The 17,260-nt window shown below is 49.9% G+C and overlaps 1 protein-coding gene across 2 annotated transcripts in view; it reads left to right on the forward strand.

Moving 5' to 3' along the window:
* The window catches only part of LYRM4 (LYR motif containing 4), a 120,836-nt gene extending 104,025 nt beyond the window's left edge, over positions 1–16,811 (forward strand). For both annotated transcript variants that reach the window (XM_057554789.1, XM_057554788.1), the window contains one exon: positions 16,351–16,811. Coding sequence is in view for 1 of the 2 variants with exons in the window: in XM_057554788.1 (XP_057410771.1) it covers positions 16,351–16,419 (69 nt within the window). In the remaining variant the exon portion in view is untranslated. The remainder of the gene's footprint in view (positions 1–16,350) is intronic.
* The last annotated feature ends 449 nt before the right edge of the window (positions 16,812–17,260 follow it).

The raw sequence follows: 17,260 nt of genomic DNA on the forward strand, positions 1-17,260 counted from the left end.
TGTTGTGAACTTATACTGCACAATTAAGACTTTTTTTTGATTTATTGATTTTTTTTAACATCTTTATTGGAGTATCATTGCTTTACAATGTTGTGTTAGTTTCTGCTGTATAACAAAGTGAATCAGCTATACGTATACATATATCCCCATATCCCCTCCCTCTTGCGTCTCCCTCCCACCCTCCCTATCCCACCACTCTAGATGGTCACAAAGCACGGAGCTGATCTCCCTGTGCTATGCGGCTGCTTCCCACTAGCTATCTATTTTAAATTTGGTAGTGTATATATGTCCATGACGCTCTCTCACTTCATCCCAGCATACCCTTTCCCCTCCCCGTGTCCTCAAGTCCATTCTCTACATCTGCGTCTTTATTCCTGTCCTGCCCCTAGGTTCGTTAGAACCTTTTTTTTTTTTAGATTCCATGTATATGTGTAAGCATACAGTATTTGTTTTTCTCTTTCTGACTGACTTCACTCTGTATGACAGCCTCTAGGTCCATCCACCTCACTACAAATAACTCCATTTCGTTTCTTTTTATGGCTGAGTTCATCTGTCGATGAATACTTGGGTTGCTTCCATGTCCTGGCTATTGTAAATAGTGCTGCAGTGAACATTGTGGTACATGTTGCTTTTTGAATTATGGTTTTCTCAGGGTATATGCCCAGTAGTGGGATTGCTCGGTCATATGGTAATTCTATTTTTAGCTTTTTAAGGAACCTCCATACTGTTCTCCATAGTGGCTGTATCAATTTACATTCCCACCAACAGTGCAAGAGGGTTCCCTTTTCTCCACACCCTCTCCAGCATTTATTGTTCGTAGAGTCTTTGATGATGGCCATTCTGACCGGTGTGAGGTGATACCTCATTGTAGTTTTGATTTACATTTCTCTAATGATTAGTGATGTTGAGCATCCTTTCATGTGTTTGTTGGCAATCTGTAGATCTTCTTTGGAGAAATGTCTATTTAAGTCTTCTGCCCATTTTTGGATTGGGTTGTTTGTTTTTTTGATATTGAGCTGCATGAGCTTCTTGTATATTTTGGAGATTAATCCTTTGTCAGTTGCTTCATTTGCAAATATTTTCTCCCATTCTGAGAGTTGTGTTTTCGTCTTGTTTATGGTTTCCTTTGCTGTGCAAAAGCCTTTAAGTTTCATTAGGTCTCATTTATTTATTTTTGTTTTCATTTCCCTTTCTCTAGGAGGTGGGTCAAAAAGGATCTTGCTGTGACTTATGTCATAGAGTGTTCTGCCTATGTTTTCCTCTAAGAGTTTGATAGTGTCTGGTCTTACATTTAGGTCTTTAATCCATTTTGAGTTTATTTTTGTGTATGGTGTTAGGGAGTGTTCTAATTTCATTCTTTTACATGTAGCTGTCCAGTTTTCCCAGCACCACTAATTGAAGAGGCTCTCTTCTCTCCATTATATACTCTTGCCTCCTTTATCAAAGATAAGGTGACCATATGTGCGTGGGTTTATCTCTGGGCTTTCTATCCTGTTCCATTGATCTATATTTCTTTTTTTGTGCCAGTTCCATACTGTCTTGATTACTGTAGCTTTGTAGTATAGTCTGAAGTCAGGGAGCCTGATTGCTCCAGCTCCTTTTTTCTTTCTCAAGATTGCTTTGGATATTCGGGGTCTTTTGTGTTTCCATACAAATTGTGAAATTTTTTGTTCTAGTTCTGTGAAAAATGCCATTGGTAGTTTGATAGGGACTGCATTGCATCTGTAGATTGCTTTGGGTAGTAGAGTCATTTTCACAATGTTGATTCTTCCAATCCAAGAACATGGTATATCTCTCCATCTGTTTGTATCGTCTTTAATTTCTTTCATCAGTGTCTTATAGTTTTCTGCATACAGGTCTTTTGTCTCCTTAGGTAGGTTATTTTTAATATATGTAAATTTATTTATTATTTATTTATTTATTTCTGGCTGCGTTGGTTCTTCATTGCTGCATGTGGGCTTTCTCTACTTGCGGTGAGTAGGGGCTACTCTTCGTTGCGGTACACGGGCTTCTCATTGTGGTGGTGTCTCTTGTTGCTGAGCAAGGGCTCTAGAGCACAGGCTCAGTAGTTGTGGTGCACGGGCTTAGTTGCTCCGCAGCATGTGGGATCTTCCCGGACCAGGGCTCGAACCCATGTTCCCTGCATTGGCAGGTGGATTCTTCACTGTGCCACCAGGGAAGCCCCTTGGGTAGGTTTATTCCTAGGTATTTTATTCTTTTGTTGCAGTGGTAAATGGGAGTGTTTCCTTAATTTCTCTTTCAGGTTTTTCACTAGTAGTGTATAGCAATGCAAGAGATTTCTGTGCATTAATTTTGTATCCTGCTGCTTTACCAGATTCATAGATTAGCTCTCGTAGCTTTCTGGTAGCATCTTTAGGATTCTCTATGTATAGTATCATGTCATTTGCAAACAGTGACAGTTTTACTTCTTTTCCGATTTGGATTCCTTTTATTTCGTTTTCTTCTCTGATTGCTGTGGCTAAAACTTCCAAAACTATGTTGAATAATAGTGGTGATAATGGGCAACCTTGTTTTGTTCCTGATCTTAGTGGAAATGGTTTGTTTTTCACCATTGGAATGATGTTGGCTGTGGGTTTGTCATATATGGCCTTTACTATGTTGAGGTAAGTTCCCTCTGTGCCTACTTTCTGGAGGATTTTTATCATAAATGGGTGTTGAATTTTGTCAAAAGCTTTTTCTGCATCTATTGAGATGATCATATGGTTTTTCTCCTTCAGTTTGTTAATATGGTGCATCACGTTGATTGATTTGCGTATATTGAAGAATCCTTGCATTCCTGGGATAAGCCCCACTTGATCATGGTATATGATCCTTTTAATGTGCTGTTGGATTCTGTTTGCTAGTATTTTGTTGAGGATTTTTGCATCTATGTTCATCAGTGATATTGGCTTGTAGTTTTCTTTCTTTGTGACATCTTTATCTGGTTTTGGTATCACAGGGTGATGGTGGCCTCGTAGAATGAGTTCAGGAGTGTTCCTCCCTCTGCTATGTTTTGGAAGAGTTTGAGAAGGATAGGTGTTAGCTCTTCTCTAAACATTTGTTAGAATTCGCCTGTGAAGCCATCTGGTCCAGGGCTTTTGTTTGTTGGAAGATTTTTAATCACACTTTCAATTTCAGTGCTTGTGATTGGTGTGTTTATGTTTTCTGTTTCTTTCTGGTTCAGTCTCAGAAGGTTGTGCTTTTCTAAGAATTTATCCATTTCTTCCAGGTTGTCCATTCTATTGGCATATAGTTGCTTGTAGTAATCTCTCATGATCCTTTGTATTTCTGCAGTGTCATTTGTTACTTCTCCTTTTTCATTTCTAATTCTGTTGATTTGAGTCTTTTCCCTTTTTTTTCTTGATGAGTCTGGCTAACGGTTTATCCATTTTGTTTATCTTCTCAAAGTACAATGTCGTTTTTAATGACTACATATTAAGGATATGCTTTAAGAGAAAGTTACGGGCACCTCTCTGGCAGCTAAATCAAAAATCCAATAAAAAGTAAATTAACCTGAGAAATGAAAACTCTTTTAAGATTTTCTTTGGCCAAGTGCTTGAATGTACTGGCTTTGCTCTGTTTTGGAAGAAGAATATCAGAGTTCCCCACTAGAATCTTATTTTTATGAATTTCTCCTTTCATTTCTAATAGTTTTGGCTTTATATGCTCAGCTACTGTCTTTATTTAGAGCATACAAGTTTACATCTTGTAAACTGCTGCTACATCTTTTTTGTAAATGTTGCTCATTATTCAATTTAGTGCTTTTTAGACTCATCTCTACCTTGTCTACTGTTAATATAAAGTGGTAATTTTTTTCCCCAGAGTATGCCTATTGTATCTTAATTCATCCCTCGATTTCAGTCTTTATTGCTTGTGTTTTAGGAGTTTTGTCTTGTTTTGTTACCAATCCCAGCTAGTCCTTTCACATTTCATGTAACGGCTGATGGAGTTGATTTTGTTCCTTTCATCTCATTCTGTTATTTATCATGACTTGTTTTCTCTTCTTCACTTCTTTATTTGTGTTGGTTTTATCAAGTAGCTATTCATGCCTTTTTCCCCTCTTTTATTAGTTTGGGAATTCTATTCTACTTTTCCATGTTGTTGATGATTGTCTTCTGTAGCCTGATGCTGATAATTAGAAGCATACATTTTTTACTGTTATTTGAAAAAGGATACCTGGTTTTTCCATCAAGACATCCTATCTCCCTACATGTGTAAATTTCATAAACAAGTCCATTCTTACCAGTTGTTTCTTCCTGAGTCCAGTGCTCGAACTTCGCCTCTCCCAGCAGCTTTATGTTACAGGCGGCCATTTGGGTCAGATTTCGTCCGTCTGGCTCCTGGATTCCCTTGGGTGTTCTGTTGTTTTCCTTTGTCATCTCCCTGGGCTTCAGGTCTGGTCGTTAGCCTACCCCGCATGGCTGCAGTTCCATACGTGACAAGAGGGAAGTGGTCCCTCCTCCCAGGGGCCAGTGCCATAGTGGTGGCAGCAGTTGCCTGTCTTCACGTCCCAGGTCCCCTAATGCAACCCCAGCTCGGGAGCAGGGAGCGTCAGCCTTGTTCTCCAGCCCCTCCTTGACTGACAGAGCTCACTGACAAGGGGCCAGTGTCAGCCAGGTGGCTCTCGTCTGGCCACACCCCTACCAGAGTCCCCAGTGCTGGCCTCCAGGCCCTGCATGGTCCCCTGCAGGTCCTTTTCGGGGGGAGGTTCTCACAAACTCACCCTGTGACACCCCAGCTGCCCCACCTGCCTTCAAGACTCATGACTGTCTCAGGGGCGGGGAGGCGGGGCCGGGGGTGGAGGGGAGCGGGGCGTATTGGGGTCTCCAGGTGCCCCGAGTCCCTCCCTCCATATTCTCAGTAGAGAGAATGCAGACTCAGCTGGTTCTGTGGTGAGAGCCAGGAACCTAGCCAGCGCCACCTCCCAGGGTGCTGGCCTCCCGCTTCCCTTCTGCAGGGCCTGCGCCTTGGGCAGGCACCTCCTTCTCCTGGGATCATTCGCTGTTCAGCAGGGATTGAGCGAGGCACCCTCCTAGGCACGAGGCGGGGATGAGGATTCAGTGTGAGCGAGCAGGAAAGCCACATGTGACCAGAGAGGGATGATTCTAGCGACTGAGTGGGGTGGAATGGGCGGGGCAAGGCCCCGTCTCCTTCTCACCCTGGCTCTGCCCGCCGCGTCGGCGGGGTCGCAAAAGGTATCTCCCGGGAGTCGTGATGAGGACCGGCCTCCAGGCTGTCACTGGAGGGTGGCAAGGAAGCTGACTCCACACTGCTAGGTGCTAGGTGCCAGGGCACGAAGAGGACACAGCCCCTGGTTTCCAGGAGCTCTCCGCCTCGTGTCGAGACAGACGCGTAAACCCATCCCGAATAAAGGCGGCGCCGTGTGGGTGGGGCTGGGAGCAGGGCTGGGACTGCAGAAGGCCACGCCCACCGCAGGGTTCCCCAGAGCCCTGAGGCCGCATCCCAGGTCTGCTCCTGTGTGCCTGTGGCAGAGCCTCGCTGGACCTCGCCGGGCCTCGCTGGGCTTGAGCAGCGCCTGCAGAGCAGGCTGTGAGCCTGCTGGCGGAGCCGGGCTGGGACGCGGGGCAGGGGGCGCTTCCTAGGCAGGGACGCTGATCTCAGGACAAAGTCACCAGCTGCTCCTTCGCGCGGTCGTGCTGGTTACTCAGTGGGGTCGTTATCTCGGCCCATCTGTGAGAGGTGGACATTTCTGACGTCATACTTTTAGTCCAATTGGATGCATAAGTAAAGGGGGGGAGGAACAAGTGGAAAAGAGAAAAAAGGCAAAAAACACATGAACTCATTAAAGTAATATATCTTCCAGGAAAAACACTTTTCTCCAAAAGCTTGAAAAGGGGCGGGCGGGTAAACGAACCCTACCCTGGAATTGATCGTGTTTTCAGCTGAGCTACTGGAAATGAGACCGAACCTAGAGCTATGGAAACACACTGTTGGCCGTTTACAGTTGTGCAGGCTGCGTGGACACGTGGGGACGCGTGTGTGGCATGAGGGTTCTAGGTTAGGAACACAGACTGTACGTGCACATGATCATTTGTGAACAGTGTCTTTCAGCTTTTCAAATGTAAACGTGACAAAATTGGTACGCAGAAATAAAAATAAAGTTGATTTGGGGTGGTGGGATTATGGTTGATTTTTTTTTAATTATTATTTCTTTTCATGCTGGGTTTATAAACCACCATGTATTCATAGAATTAGCTGAGATTGAAAGGATTAGAATTTAGAGATTTGCTTCAAGTCAGAGTACTACGTATTAACCCTGTGATGTTGGGTAAAGTAACTTTACCTCTTAGACCCTCATCTCTTTAACTGTAAAAGAGACATGAGGACGACACCCACCTGCTCTACACACCTTGTAAGAATCAGGTGAGCCGATAAGAGTGCGTACAACCGTGTAAACTGTCAACTGCTAGAGAGAGTTTAGCTATTACTGTGTCACACACAGAAGTGTGAAGCTGTCCTATTCCTAGTAAAATGACTGTAGTCCGATTTCTCTAAAGCAGTGGCAGTGAAGAAGGCCCATCTGCTGGATTGCAGGTGCCTTAACAGAACAGAACAGTCCCAGGCTCTTTTTTTTTTTTTTTTTTTTTTAATTTATTTATTTATTTATTTTTGGCTGTGTTGGGTCTTCGTTTCTGTGCGAGGGCTTTCTCTAGTTTTAGCGAGTGGGGGCCACTCCTCATCGCGGTGCGCGGGCCTCTTACTGTCGCGGTCTCTCCCGTTGCGGAGCACAGGCTCCGGACGCGCAGGCTCAGTAGTTGTGGCTCACGGGCTTAGCTGCTCCGCGGCATGTGGGATCTTCCCAGACCAGGGCTCGAACCTGTGTCCCCTGCATTGGGCAGGCAGACTCTTAACCACTGCGCCATCAGAGAAGCCCTCCCAGGCTCTTAAATCAGCCCTGGCAAAAAGTTGGGGCAGGAATATTCATTTCCTCGCACTTTGCCGTTCGCAGTTAAAGGTGAGCACATTTAAAGAGACAGTGTGCATGCTTCAGCGAAAAGCCGTGTGCACCGAGGCCATCTCCCTGAGGTGGCGGGAGGAGGCTGCCGCAGTGGCGAGAAGCCCCTCTGGGCTTTTCCTCCTCCCCGGGGAGCCGGGGGGCACGGAAGGAGGTAGGCGGAGGTGGTCCTGTGCAGGCTCGCCCGGGCAATCTGGCCTATGCACCGTGTCGCCCGCTGCTGCAGCCTGACCTGCTCTGGGGCAAGTGAAAGCAGGCCCAGGGGAGGAGAGCCGCATGGCCTGCCCACTGCTGCGTGCTGGCCGGGCGTCTGCAGCTTGTGATTCAAAGGCCTGGTTCTTTCCCCTGTCACAGAGTCAAACTGGCAGTTGGCTTCTTGATGCCGCTGCGCACAGCAGGTTATTCGGGGACCCGTTACTTCATCCACCAGGACAGCATGCACCTCGCAGTAGGTCTCCGAGGTCTGTACTGTCAGTGACGTAGTGGAGGCCAGTAGTGGGCACAGCAGCCCACGGCCCTGACGTTGAAGTTGATGCTTCCGTTTGGGGGTCAGTAGGGTCCCTCTGGTATCAATTCTTTGCTTCCTGGGTGTCTAATTGGAGAGCGTGTTCAGTAGCCGGGCTCCAGGGACAGAGCTAAGTCTGTGTACAGTGAGTCCTCATGTCCTGCAAGGGCCTGGGAGGTGAGATTGTTAAGAGAAAGCCCCCCGCCCTCTCCTGGACCCTGTGAGCACTGAGGATACCAAGGGGCCGCCGCCCTGGGCTGGCACCGAAAGGGAAGGCCCAGCTTACTGTCCCATCAGACCCGTGGCATCATTTCAGGCTCTGGCTCTGGCCTTCCCTTTCTCTCTCATCCAGAATAACTTCCTGATGGCCCGAAATTTGGCCATTCTGTCCAGCTGTCTTCACATCCCCTCTGCAGAATACTGGAAGGAAAGCAGATGTGGGCCTCACGGTCAGTAGCCTGTCGCTGAAAACTCTGCATCCCTTTTCAGTAACAGCCCAAACCTACAGCCCAGAGTCCCCGCCCCAGAGCTGATGGTCAGATGTTTACCCACCAGGGCAGCATAGGCATTGGCCCATCTGAATGAAAACTGGCCAAGCTGGAGCTGGAAAGCAGTCCACCAAGCCAGATGGGGACCCCAGCGCGAGGCCCAGGCCTCCTGGAAGAGGGAGACAGGGTGCAGAGGGAGGGTCGGAGCAGCAGTCAGGTGCCGAGTGTGGAAGCAGTTCAGCGTTTTCACAAGTGTGGTTCTTACCAGCTGAACGTCAGCCTTGCCCTGTACCCCGGCCAGCAGGGACCCTGTGCTTCGAGGGGTCCCCTTCCTCCAGGCATCTCTGAGAATCGCCAGGTGTCCTTTCACATACACTTAAGTGTCTCCTAGACCCTGCCAAGTTAGGGCCTGTGGAAGACGGCGGCTCTCCAGGGGTCAGGATTAGGAGACATAGGGCTGAGTCACGTGGAGCAGGGGCACGACTTCACTGCCCGGCACTGTTGGCCGCCCTTGTCCCAACTCCCTCCCACCTTCCGGGACCAGCTCCTCAGGGGCTCCCAGGAGCTCGTGGGCTTCTCAGGGCTGGGGGTGGACAGGGGCGTGTGTGCCGGGTTGGGGCCCGGCCTGGCATAGCCTCTCAGCATCCGGGCCCACTGCTGCCTCTGCGGCTCTGCCGGGCGCTTTGGTTCGTGACAGTGTTTGTCTCTCGGTGTCCACTGGGGTGCTCTTTCAACCTACCTTCGGAGTGAGGAAGACAGAAGGGAGCCCAGTTAATCAGATGTGCTGGGGTATGTCAGCCCCAGTGTTGTTTAAGGAAGCTCCCACGCCCTGGGAACGTGAGGGCGTTGCTGACCGTCTGTCTGTTCCAGTGTCCCTGCATATTACCCAGCAGGTCCCGGCGGGGCTGGGAGCAAAGGAAGACAAGGCAGCTGTTCGAAAGAAAGAAGGAGGTCTGTGCGTCCTGACACGGAAAGATGCTGAGCTTGAAAAGCAGGTTGCAGGAGGACGCACAGACTGTGATTCCTCATTTGTTTGTTTCTGTTGTTTGCCCCGCACTTCGCGCGTGAGGGTCCTGGCCTGGCCGCTGGCTGTGGTGGCCTGAGGCCCGCGTGCAGGGCTGAGGGGCACCGAGCCAGGCAGCAGCGTGACCTCTGACGGACTTGTCTCTGGCAGTTTGCCGGGGCTCTCGATGTCGCCGTCCCGGGGAAGTGCCACTTTCACTCTGACATGACGCTCGGGCCCTGGGCTCTCCCTGCTTCCAAGAAGGGCTGGTGCCCAAGTTGCTGGTGCTGACCTGCAGCTTTTGCCTGCAGAGCTTCCCCACCCACGCCGGGGGACTGCAGGCCACTGGCCAGCAGACTGTCTCTGGTGTCCCCTCGTGGCCAGCGAGTGTGAGTGTGGAGGGGGACGGCCAGCACCCGTCTCCTGCTTCACCCTGAGCAGTGCCCGGCACCTGCAGAGAGCGGGTGCGGAGGGGCCGGAGGACACAGCCCCGGCCCTCGCTGACAGTGTGGCGTTTCGAGCGACCCTGGGCTGCGGGGACGCTCCCTCCCCGACCTGGTCTCCCAGCCTCTGCTCCACCTTCTGGCAGGGCTGGGCCCAAAGTGCACCTGACGGGGAAATATCAACCCTGGGTTTTGTTTGGTTTTGGGGGTCGTATTCACTCACTGGGGAAAAAAATCTGACCGTAATTTTAGAATAATAATGATGAACCGCCTTAGATCAGCGCCCCTGCTCACTCAGGGGAGCCGACCAGCAGCAAAGGAGAGATGACTGAACCCTCACCCCACATCCCTCCTGAGGAACTCCAGAGCGGCCCAGGCCGCGTGTGTCCTGGGAAGCAGGCCCCGTGGTTCTGGGCCTCGCCCTTGTTGGGACCCGCCGCCTTACGTGCGCGTCTGTTCCTGCAGAGGGACCCCTGCCGGCTGCCCTCCACTTCAGGCTCCTTTACGGCCGCCGCTCTCTGAGACCCGTTAAAATGGTCTGATTTCCTTTACTCTCATGGCCTGGAAAACGAAAGAAAGAAGCCATCACATTATAGCCTGCTTTTTTCTTGTAGCTGAACATCCGACGTGCAGAAAAACAACAGAATGGCCCAGAAATCTGACAACAGTGGATAAGAGTTAGGGCGACCATGTAATTCGTCATCCAAACTGGGCCCCTTGAGGTGAGAGAGACCCCACTAGCAATCAGGCTGGGACCCTCTGTGTGAACCGGACGTGTGGCCACGCCAGTGAGAGTGCACACGCTTGCCCCTGGGTTCTCTCTTGTCCCTACAAGCAAGGGCGAAACACAGTCACTATTAAACGGAACATGGGATTCAGGGAAGAGATATGAATTTGTTCATCACTCTGCGAGGAGCGTCACAGAGGAAATGAGAGGTCAGCCCCTCACCACCGCCCTCCACAACAGGAATAGCCGGTATCTGAACTTCAAGGCTCACAGAGCAGGGTGGAAGGGGGTTGGGGGGAGCGCGGAGAGACTCTTCCCTGGCTTCTTTGAACTGACCTCCTTTTTAGCTGTCGTCTGAATTTTCGCACATCTAGTTTGAGTGCTTCAGGTGTTCTCCCACTGCACAAGACCATAGCAAAATTACAAGCAGCAAAGTTATGTTACTATATGTAAACCTTTTGAAAAACAGCTCTGGCTACTGAATCCTACAAAGAAAACAGGTTCCTCAGGAGCATTTCTAGAGGAAGACCATGCAACCTATATTCTTAAGTTTTGGTTTTATAATAGCTCTTGTTGCTAAACAGAAAAGACTGGGGAAAATTATATACAAGTTCAGGAATCTCTTTCATTTTGCTCTTTAAAAATTATTAGGAAGCATGAAGTATGATAAAAATGGTTTATTTGAAAAATGTTTGCTAGGGCAAGTGACTTGACTAAGGCTGTGACAGTGACTCTCCGCGCTGGAATCTCACTGGAGAGAATTACTGTGTGAATTGCAGGCAGCGTGGAAAGCTGTCTGACGTTGTTATGAAACAGAGGGGGGTGTAGGGGCCACAGACGGACGGCCCTGCTCCTTCACGGCACAGGCAGGCAGTCGGCAGAACCTGCAGGCTGACAAAGATTCATTATCTTGGTGGCTTAAAGATTGCGGGGGGAGGCTTCCAAAGCCCCGATCAAGTGTAGCTCCCCTAGGAAGGTGTAATACCGTTAAAACATGCCTCGCAAGCTGGGTGTGTCAGGAGGCACTCAGAGGCACAGGACAGGTACAGCGCATCTCCGTGAAGAGCCTGAGCTACTTGACAACGTGGGAAACCTTTTTATATTGAAATGAGCATAAACACAGTGCAGAGCAGAATACACCAGTTACATGAAGATCACGAGGAGACTTCAGAGAAATGTTCCAGCTGCTGCAGCCGCTTCAGTAAGCCCCAAACCCCCGTGAGTATGATCTTGTGAATAAAATACTACTTCTGGAAAACAGGGTCTGTTTTCTAACTCTCTCCTGTTCATTTCTCTCTTTTCACTGAATCCCCAAAATGCTTCAGTGTCTTCCTTTTCAAAATGTTCTTTTTTATCCTTGACTTCATATTCAGTCAGATAAACATTTCATTTTCTCAAGTAATTCAAAAAAAAATCCTGTTGGGATTTTTATTATCATTGTGTTAAATATAATTTGGCAAAAGATTGACATTTTTGTATTGATTTAGTCTCTCCGTGAACATGGTGTGTCATTTTATTCAAACTTATTTTATATTTCTAAGTTGTGTAGTCTTCTCTCTAAAAATCACACACATTTCTTATTAAGGTTATATCTAGGCATGTTGGTTTTTTGTGTGTGACGGTTGCTGCTGTCTTTTCTCATTATATTTTCACTGCAATCCACTGCGAAATGGAAGGGCATGTCCATTTGAGCAATTACAGGCCTTCCAAGTACAGAAATTAAACACCAAAGGTAGAGTTTGCCTATAAAAGCCTTTAAATCGATGGTGATAGTGTTATATCGTCCTAATAAGTTTGTTGTGAGAGCAAAAGAATCAAATACTTTTTTTTTTTTTTGGCTGCGTTGGGTCTTCGTTGCTGGGCGCGGGCTTTCTCTAGTTGCGGTGAGCGGGGGCTACTCTTCGTTGCGGTGCGCAGCCTTCTCATTGTGGTGGCTTCTCTTGTTGCAGAGCGCGGGCTTCAGTAGTTGTGGCACACGGGCTCAGTAGTTGTGGCTCATGGGCTCTAGAGCGCAGGCTCAGTAGTCGTGGCTTAGTTGCTCCGCGGCGTGTGGGATCTTCCCAGACCAGGGCTCGAACCCGTGTCCCCTGCATTGGCAGGCAGATTCTTAACCACTGCGCCACCGGGGAAGTCCCCCGCATGCTGTTCTTATTTAATCCTCCCAAGAGCATGAAGGCATCTGATAGATTTGGGCCTAGGAAGTGTCTGGGACAGTCGATACCTCTTCTTCAAGTCCAGCCCGTGTGATTCTCACAGCAGCCCCGTGACATAGGCAGTGAGCATCAGACGGCCCAGGCAGCCTCCCCACCACCCACACTGAGCTGCGCCGCCCCGAGTCTAAGCCAGGTTGAGATGTGTTGCACGGGCGATGCTCCTGGCGTCAGAGGAGTAAGCAGTGAGGACCTGAAACCCTGGACTACGTTTCATTTCCTGGATCCTGCCACTTCCTCCCCAGCAGGTTGTCTGGTGAGTCCCAGAGCTCATGCGTGTTTCAGGGCCAGCCAGTCATCCCATCTACTTGCGGTTGAGTCACTTGTGTGTTTTTCTAGTGAAGTCTAATGCCATCTCCCAAAGTGTATAGAGTAAAAGTGTGACTGGCTCTAATGACCCGTTTGTGCGTGGTAACAGTCTGACGTGGGGTGGAAGTCAGCTCGTGGTCCTGGAGGGGCTGTAGATTGCAGCTGTGGTTGCACTTGCTCGCCTGCGCCGACCACGTCCCCTCACCTGCAGCTGGAGCCAGTTGCTCCGTCATTAGCACTGCAGGCCCCCCCCCCATGTGAGCTGACACATCTTACAGCCCAAATAAGTGTGACGGAACTGTTACACCGTTTATTGCCTCATCTTGACAGCCCTTGTGGAGATAACTTTAATATTTACTCCCTGTGGGAACTGACTATTTCCCTTACCCCTTCTGTTACTGCTCTGGGTTAATCCCTTATAGCCCTGGATTATAGCTTTAAACCCCCTGCTGGGCCAAATTTAAATCATGTGATTTTGCTTAATGGTGAGTGAACATTCTTGTTACAATAAATGGCCCTATCGCTATTTTTATTGACTTGCCTTTATCAATTCTGTATTTCCACTAGTAGCTCTTCCACCAAAGCACGTCATAACCACTTACTGACCAGATTTTAGAGCTAGTGGACACGTAGAGCCTTACAACCAGGGATACCAGACCCCGGTGTTGTTAGTTACCGTGTCCTTACTGAGCAGGCCTGCGTGCCTGGCGCTGTCCCGGACTCTGCTGGGAAGGCAGCCGAGCCAAACAGAGCTCGAGCCCCTGCTTCCTCCTCCTCCTCCTCAGCCACACTTCATGCCGAGGAGCTGACACAGGCACACAGTGGTGATAGGACAAGGCCACGTGAGTGCCCCCTGGGTGGCGCAGACATTGCAATAAGTGTTCCCAGGAGAGAGAGCGAGCCCCTTCTGCAGAGGGGACCCAGGGAAGCTTCAGCAGTCGACTCAGAGGGTGGGTGGGCTTCTGCGTGGTGGGTGTGGGTCCACATGAGCCTGAGGGACAGGCAGATGGGGAGACCAAGGTCTCCTGGCGTCAGTGAGAAGCTCGTGATCCACAAGAGGGTGCTGGCCGTCCGAGGACTGTGCATAGCGGACCAGGGGCCTGGATAGACAGAAACATGTTAATCTTTGCACTCTCTTAACACCATTAAGATCTGTTTCAGTTTTTTCCCCCAAAGGCCATAAAAGTGTTGTTTCTGAGTGGAATTTTTAAAATCTAATTCATACTTCGGTCAAAGTGGACTCTACATTTGAAGGTTTGTTTTGACTTAAAAGTTTCCTAAAACTTGAGCTCTTTGGATTGCCCCAGTGCAGCTTTCTCTGGAGCTTTTCGTGGAGCTGACTGGGACCAGGCCACCTCATACAACTGCGTTTCTTGTGAGTGCACCTACCCCCGAAAGGTTCCACCCTTTAGATTGCCGACTGTGAGAAACAAATGCTGCGTTGACTGTGCTGGGGGGGCCTCTGTTAGGAGGGCCGCACAGGAGAGCCATGGAGAGGGTGGCCGTGGGCGCTCATGGTGTCCGCAGCGAGTTGGGTGGGAAGACACGTGTTTGTTCTGGGACGCGATGGACACACTGCCGAACCTTCAAACAGTCCACCAAAGGGGGTGTCAGTTGTCGAGCAAATGCACACTTTTGGGAAGCTGTTTTGCAAGATCCATCAAGAACCATAAAAATATTCATACCTGTTTACCCAATAATTCCACTTCTAGAAACCTTTTATAAGAAAAGAAAATCAGAAATGCTATAAAAGGTTTATACATGAGAATGGTAATCCCCAGGACTAAGCAGAAACTCTGCAAGTGTTCATCATATGAGAATGATTACATAAATTACCGTGCATCTTTACAATGCAACTTTATCAGTTACTAAAGATATCCTTTCAAAGACTATTTAATGACATAAGGATATAAAGTTAAGTTTTGAAAAGCAAGTTACGATTCCAAATTTAAATATTCTGTTTATATATACACACATACATTTTAAATGTATAAGTGAATTAAAAGACTAGACAGAAAAAATGCTAAAATGTTAATAGCCACATACTCTAAAGCAAATATTGTGGGACAAAAGAAGATTTTTATAAGTCCCAGTGTGGTTTTCTTTAAACTTTAGAAATTCACAGACTATCTGTTAATGGTGCCTTCCCAGGTGATAGGGACATTGTTTCCACTTATCCTAGGGCACAGCACACCTTCTTGTCTGCAGTGACCTTTTTATCAATAGTCATATAGTCTACACTTAAAAGTCACGATATACATTCACATCAGTTAGGGTTTGGTGTAGTTGTATATAAGAAGAAACCCAAATAACAGTAGCTTTAAAAATGTTGGCGGTTTATTTTTCTCTCATGTAAAAGAAAAGTTGGCATTAAGCTAGTAAGTTGGCTGGTGTGATGGCTCCATGGTCATCAAGGACCCAGGCACCTCCCTCCTGCCTCTCATCTTCCGTGTGTGGCCCCGTATCCCACTTACCTCATAGTGCTAGACGGCTGCTGATGTTCCAGCCATCGGGTTACAGTTGCCTCCCTCCTTGTCTGTCTCCCTCCTGGACTCTGAGCTTCCTGAGGGCAGGGACGGGTCTCCAGCCTCACCCGAGCACAGTCCCAGTACGGGAGGGGCCTGCCATTCATCTGTGGCCCAGCCGGGGCTGGGCTGCCCTTCACACCTCCTCCAGGGCTTGCCGGGGCTTTCATTCAACAAATGCCCGTACATCGTCTCTGCTGCAGAGCCCTCTGCTCTCGGCTTCCTTGTCTCGTCCCCTCATCAGTGGTCTCAGGACTGCAGGACCCAGGGCCACAGCGTGCCTGGGTCACCTGCCCTGCCTTGGAGGGGCTCCCAGACAGACCTGAATGAGCACATGACCTCACACAGGCCCTGGGCACAGACCACCCAGGTGGTCCAGGCAGGCTGCAAAGTGGGGACAGCGGGCCTCACAGCCTCCCTCACGGCTGCTGCCGGCTGTAAGACACGTTGGGAGGCAGAGAGCCGGCCCCTCAGGAGGTGACAGGAAGCCCGTTACACCTCGCACCGCTGCAGCACAGGCGTCCTCGCCTCTGTGTCTGCAGTGACGTCCCCTGGCAGGTTCCCCAGCTGCCCCCAGGGCTCTCGTACCACGTAGGTGCCAACCGTGTTGAGGGTCCAAAGGCTGTTGGAGCAGCAAAGGATGTGAAGATCAGCTGGGAGCAGCCCTGTAGCCCTCATCCCACAGATGAGGGTGCTGAGACCAGAGGCAGGAGGTGGGCGGCGTGACAGGTGAGTGGCAGAGCAGGGGTACAGCTGTGCTGCTTCTGCCCCAGCGTGGACAGAGCTCACTGGTGCCTGGTGGTGAAAGTCCATCCTTGCGGAAGAAATGGTCCCAAAGGCCAGAGATCCTGTTGGGTGAGGATCTGCTGTGCACAGGTCTGGCTGGGCCTCCCCCGGCTCAGGACGGCCCGCTGCCAGGCCATCCCAAGGGCGAGAAGGAAAGAGTGGGGATCTCCCACTGTTTCCACAGTGCGGGACGTGGGGTGGGACAGTGCCGGGAGTTAGCAGAAGCGAAGCTGGTGACTGCACTCCGCCCCACAGTGCCGTTTCCAGAACGACGTCCCGTGACGGTGCACATCTGCACCTAAATGTACAAACGCACTTCTGAGTTTCACGCCTAACGGAGCCCATGGTTCTCGGTCTGTGTCTTCTCTTTGCCTCCAGGTACACATTGGCCAAATATATTCGACTGACAAGCTCATCATTGAGAATCCAGAGAAGCCCAGGACCTAGGGAGCCGGGACCAGCCGCCACCGGCAGCCGTGGACCACTTTCAGCATCCATCCTGCTTGGCAAGGGCACTCCCAGCAGACCACACGTGGCCTCTCGCATCAGCTTTAAATGGCTTCTCGCTCTGCCTGCCCTCTAGGAACTGATGAACTGAGCGAGGCTCCCGTTCTCCTGCAGCCTGAGTGACAAGGGGTGACAAGGGGTGGCTGTCTGTCCTTGGTTCAAGTGTCAGAATGAAGAGCTGGAGCTCCTCAGGAGAAAGTAGTGCCTCACCGTGTCTCCTCCAGCCCACCCCTCCTTGTAGCTCCTCGGCACTTGTACACAGCATTCCCAGAGTTTGTTTCTTGGTCCTTGACAATAAAGAGAAGGTCCCTAGGCCTTCTATACCAGACGCACCCATCACGATTAATGCCCTTTTGTTCCCTGCTGGTTGCCGGGTCAGTGGGGAGACCAACAGGGAGGGTCCAGCCCTGAGCTGAGTCCCCCCCTTTGCAAGGGCAAGTCCAAGCACCAGTAGAGATTTGGGGGCAGCGGGGAGTAGGGCAGAGCTGAAACGGTAAAGGGTGCACCCTGCAATTCAGACCTGGGCCCAGTGCAACAGCGGCGGTGGCCTGTGTGTGGGTGCACACCTGGGGACAGGTACGTACAACCTGCTGCTCGAAGTGTGGTCTCGGGATCGGCGACGTCAGCCCCACCGGGGAGCTTGCTGGAAACGCAGGATCCCAAGCCCCACCCAAACCTTCTGAATCAGAATCTTCCGTCTGACACACCCCAGGAGACTCCAGTGTACACCGAGGTTTGAGACATGCATCCCAGAGCTCACTTACTGAGTCAGAATCACCTG

Source organism: Balaenoptera acutorostrata, chromosome 10 (genome assembly GCF_949987535.1).
Source record: "Balaenoptera acutorostrata chromosome 10, mBalAcu1.1, whole genome shotgun sequence".
NCBI classification, from domain to species: Eukaryota; Metazoa; Chordata; class Mammalia; order Artiodactyla; family Balaenopteridae; genus Balaenoptera; species Balaenoptera acutorostrata.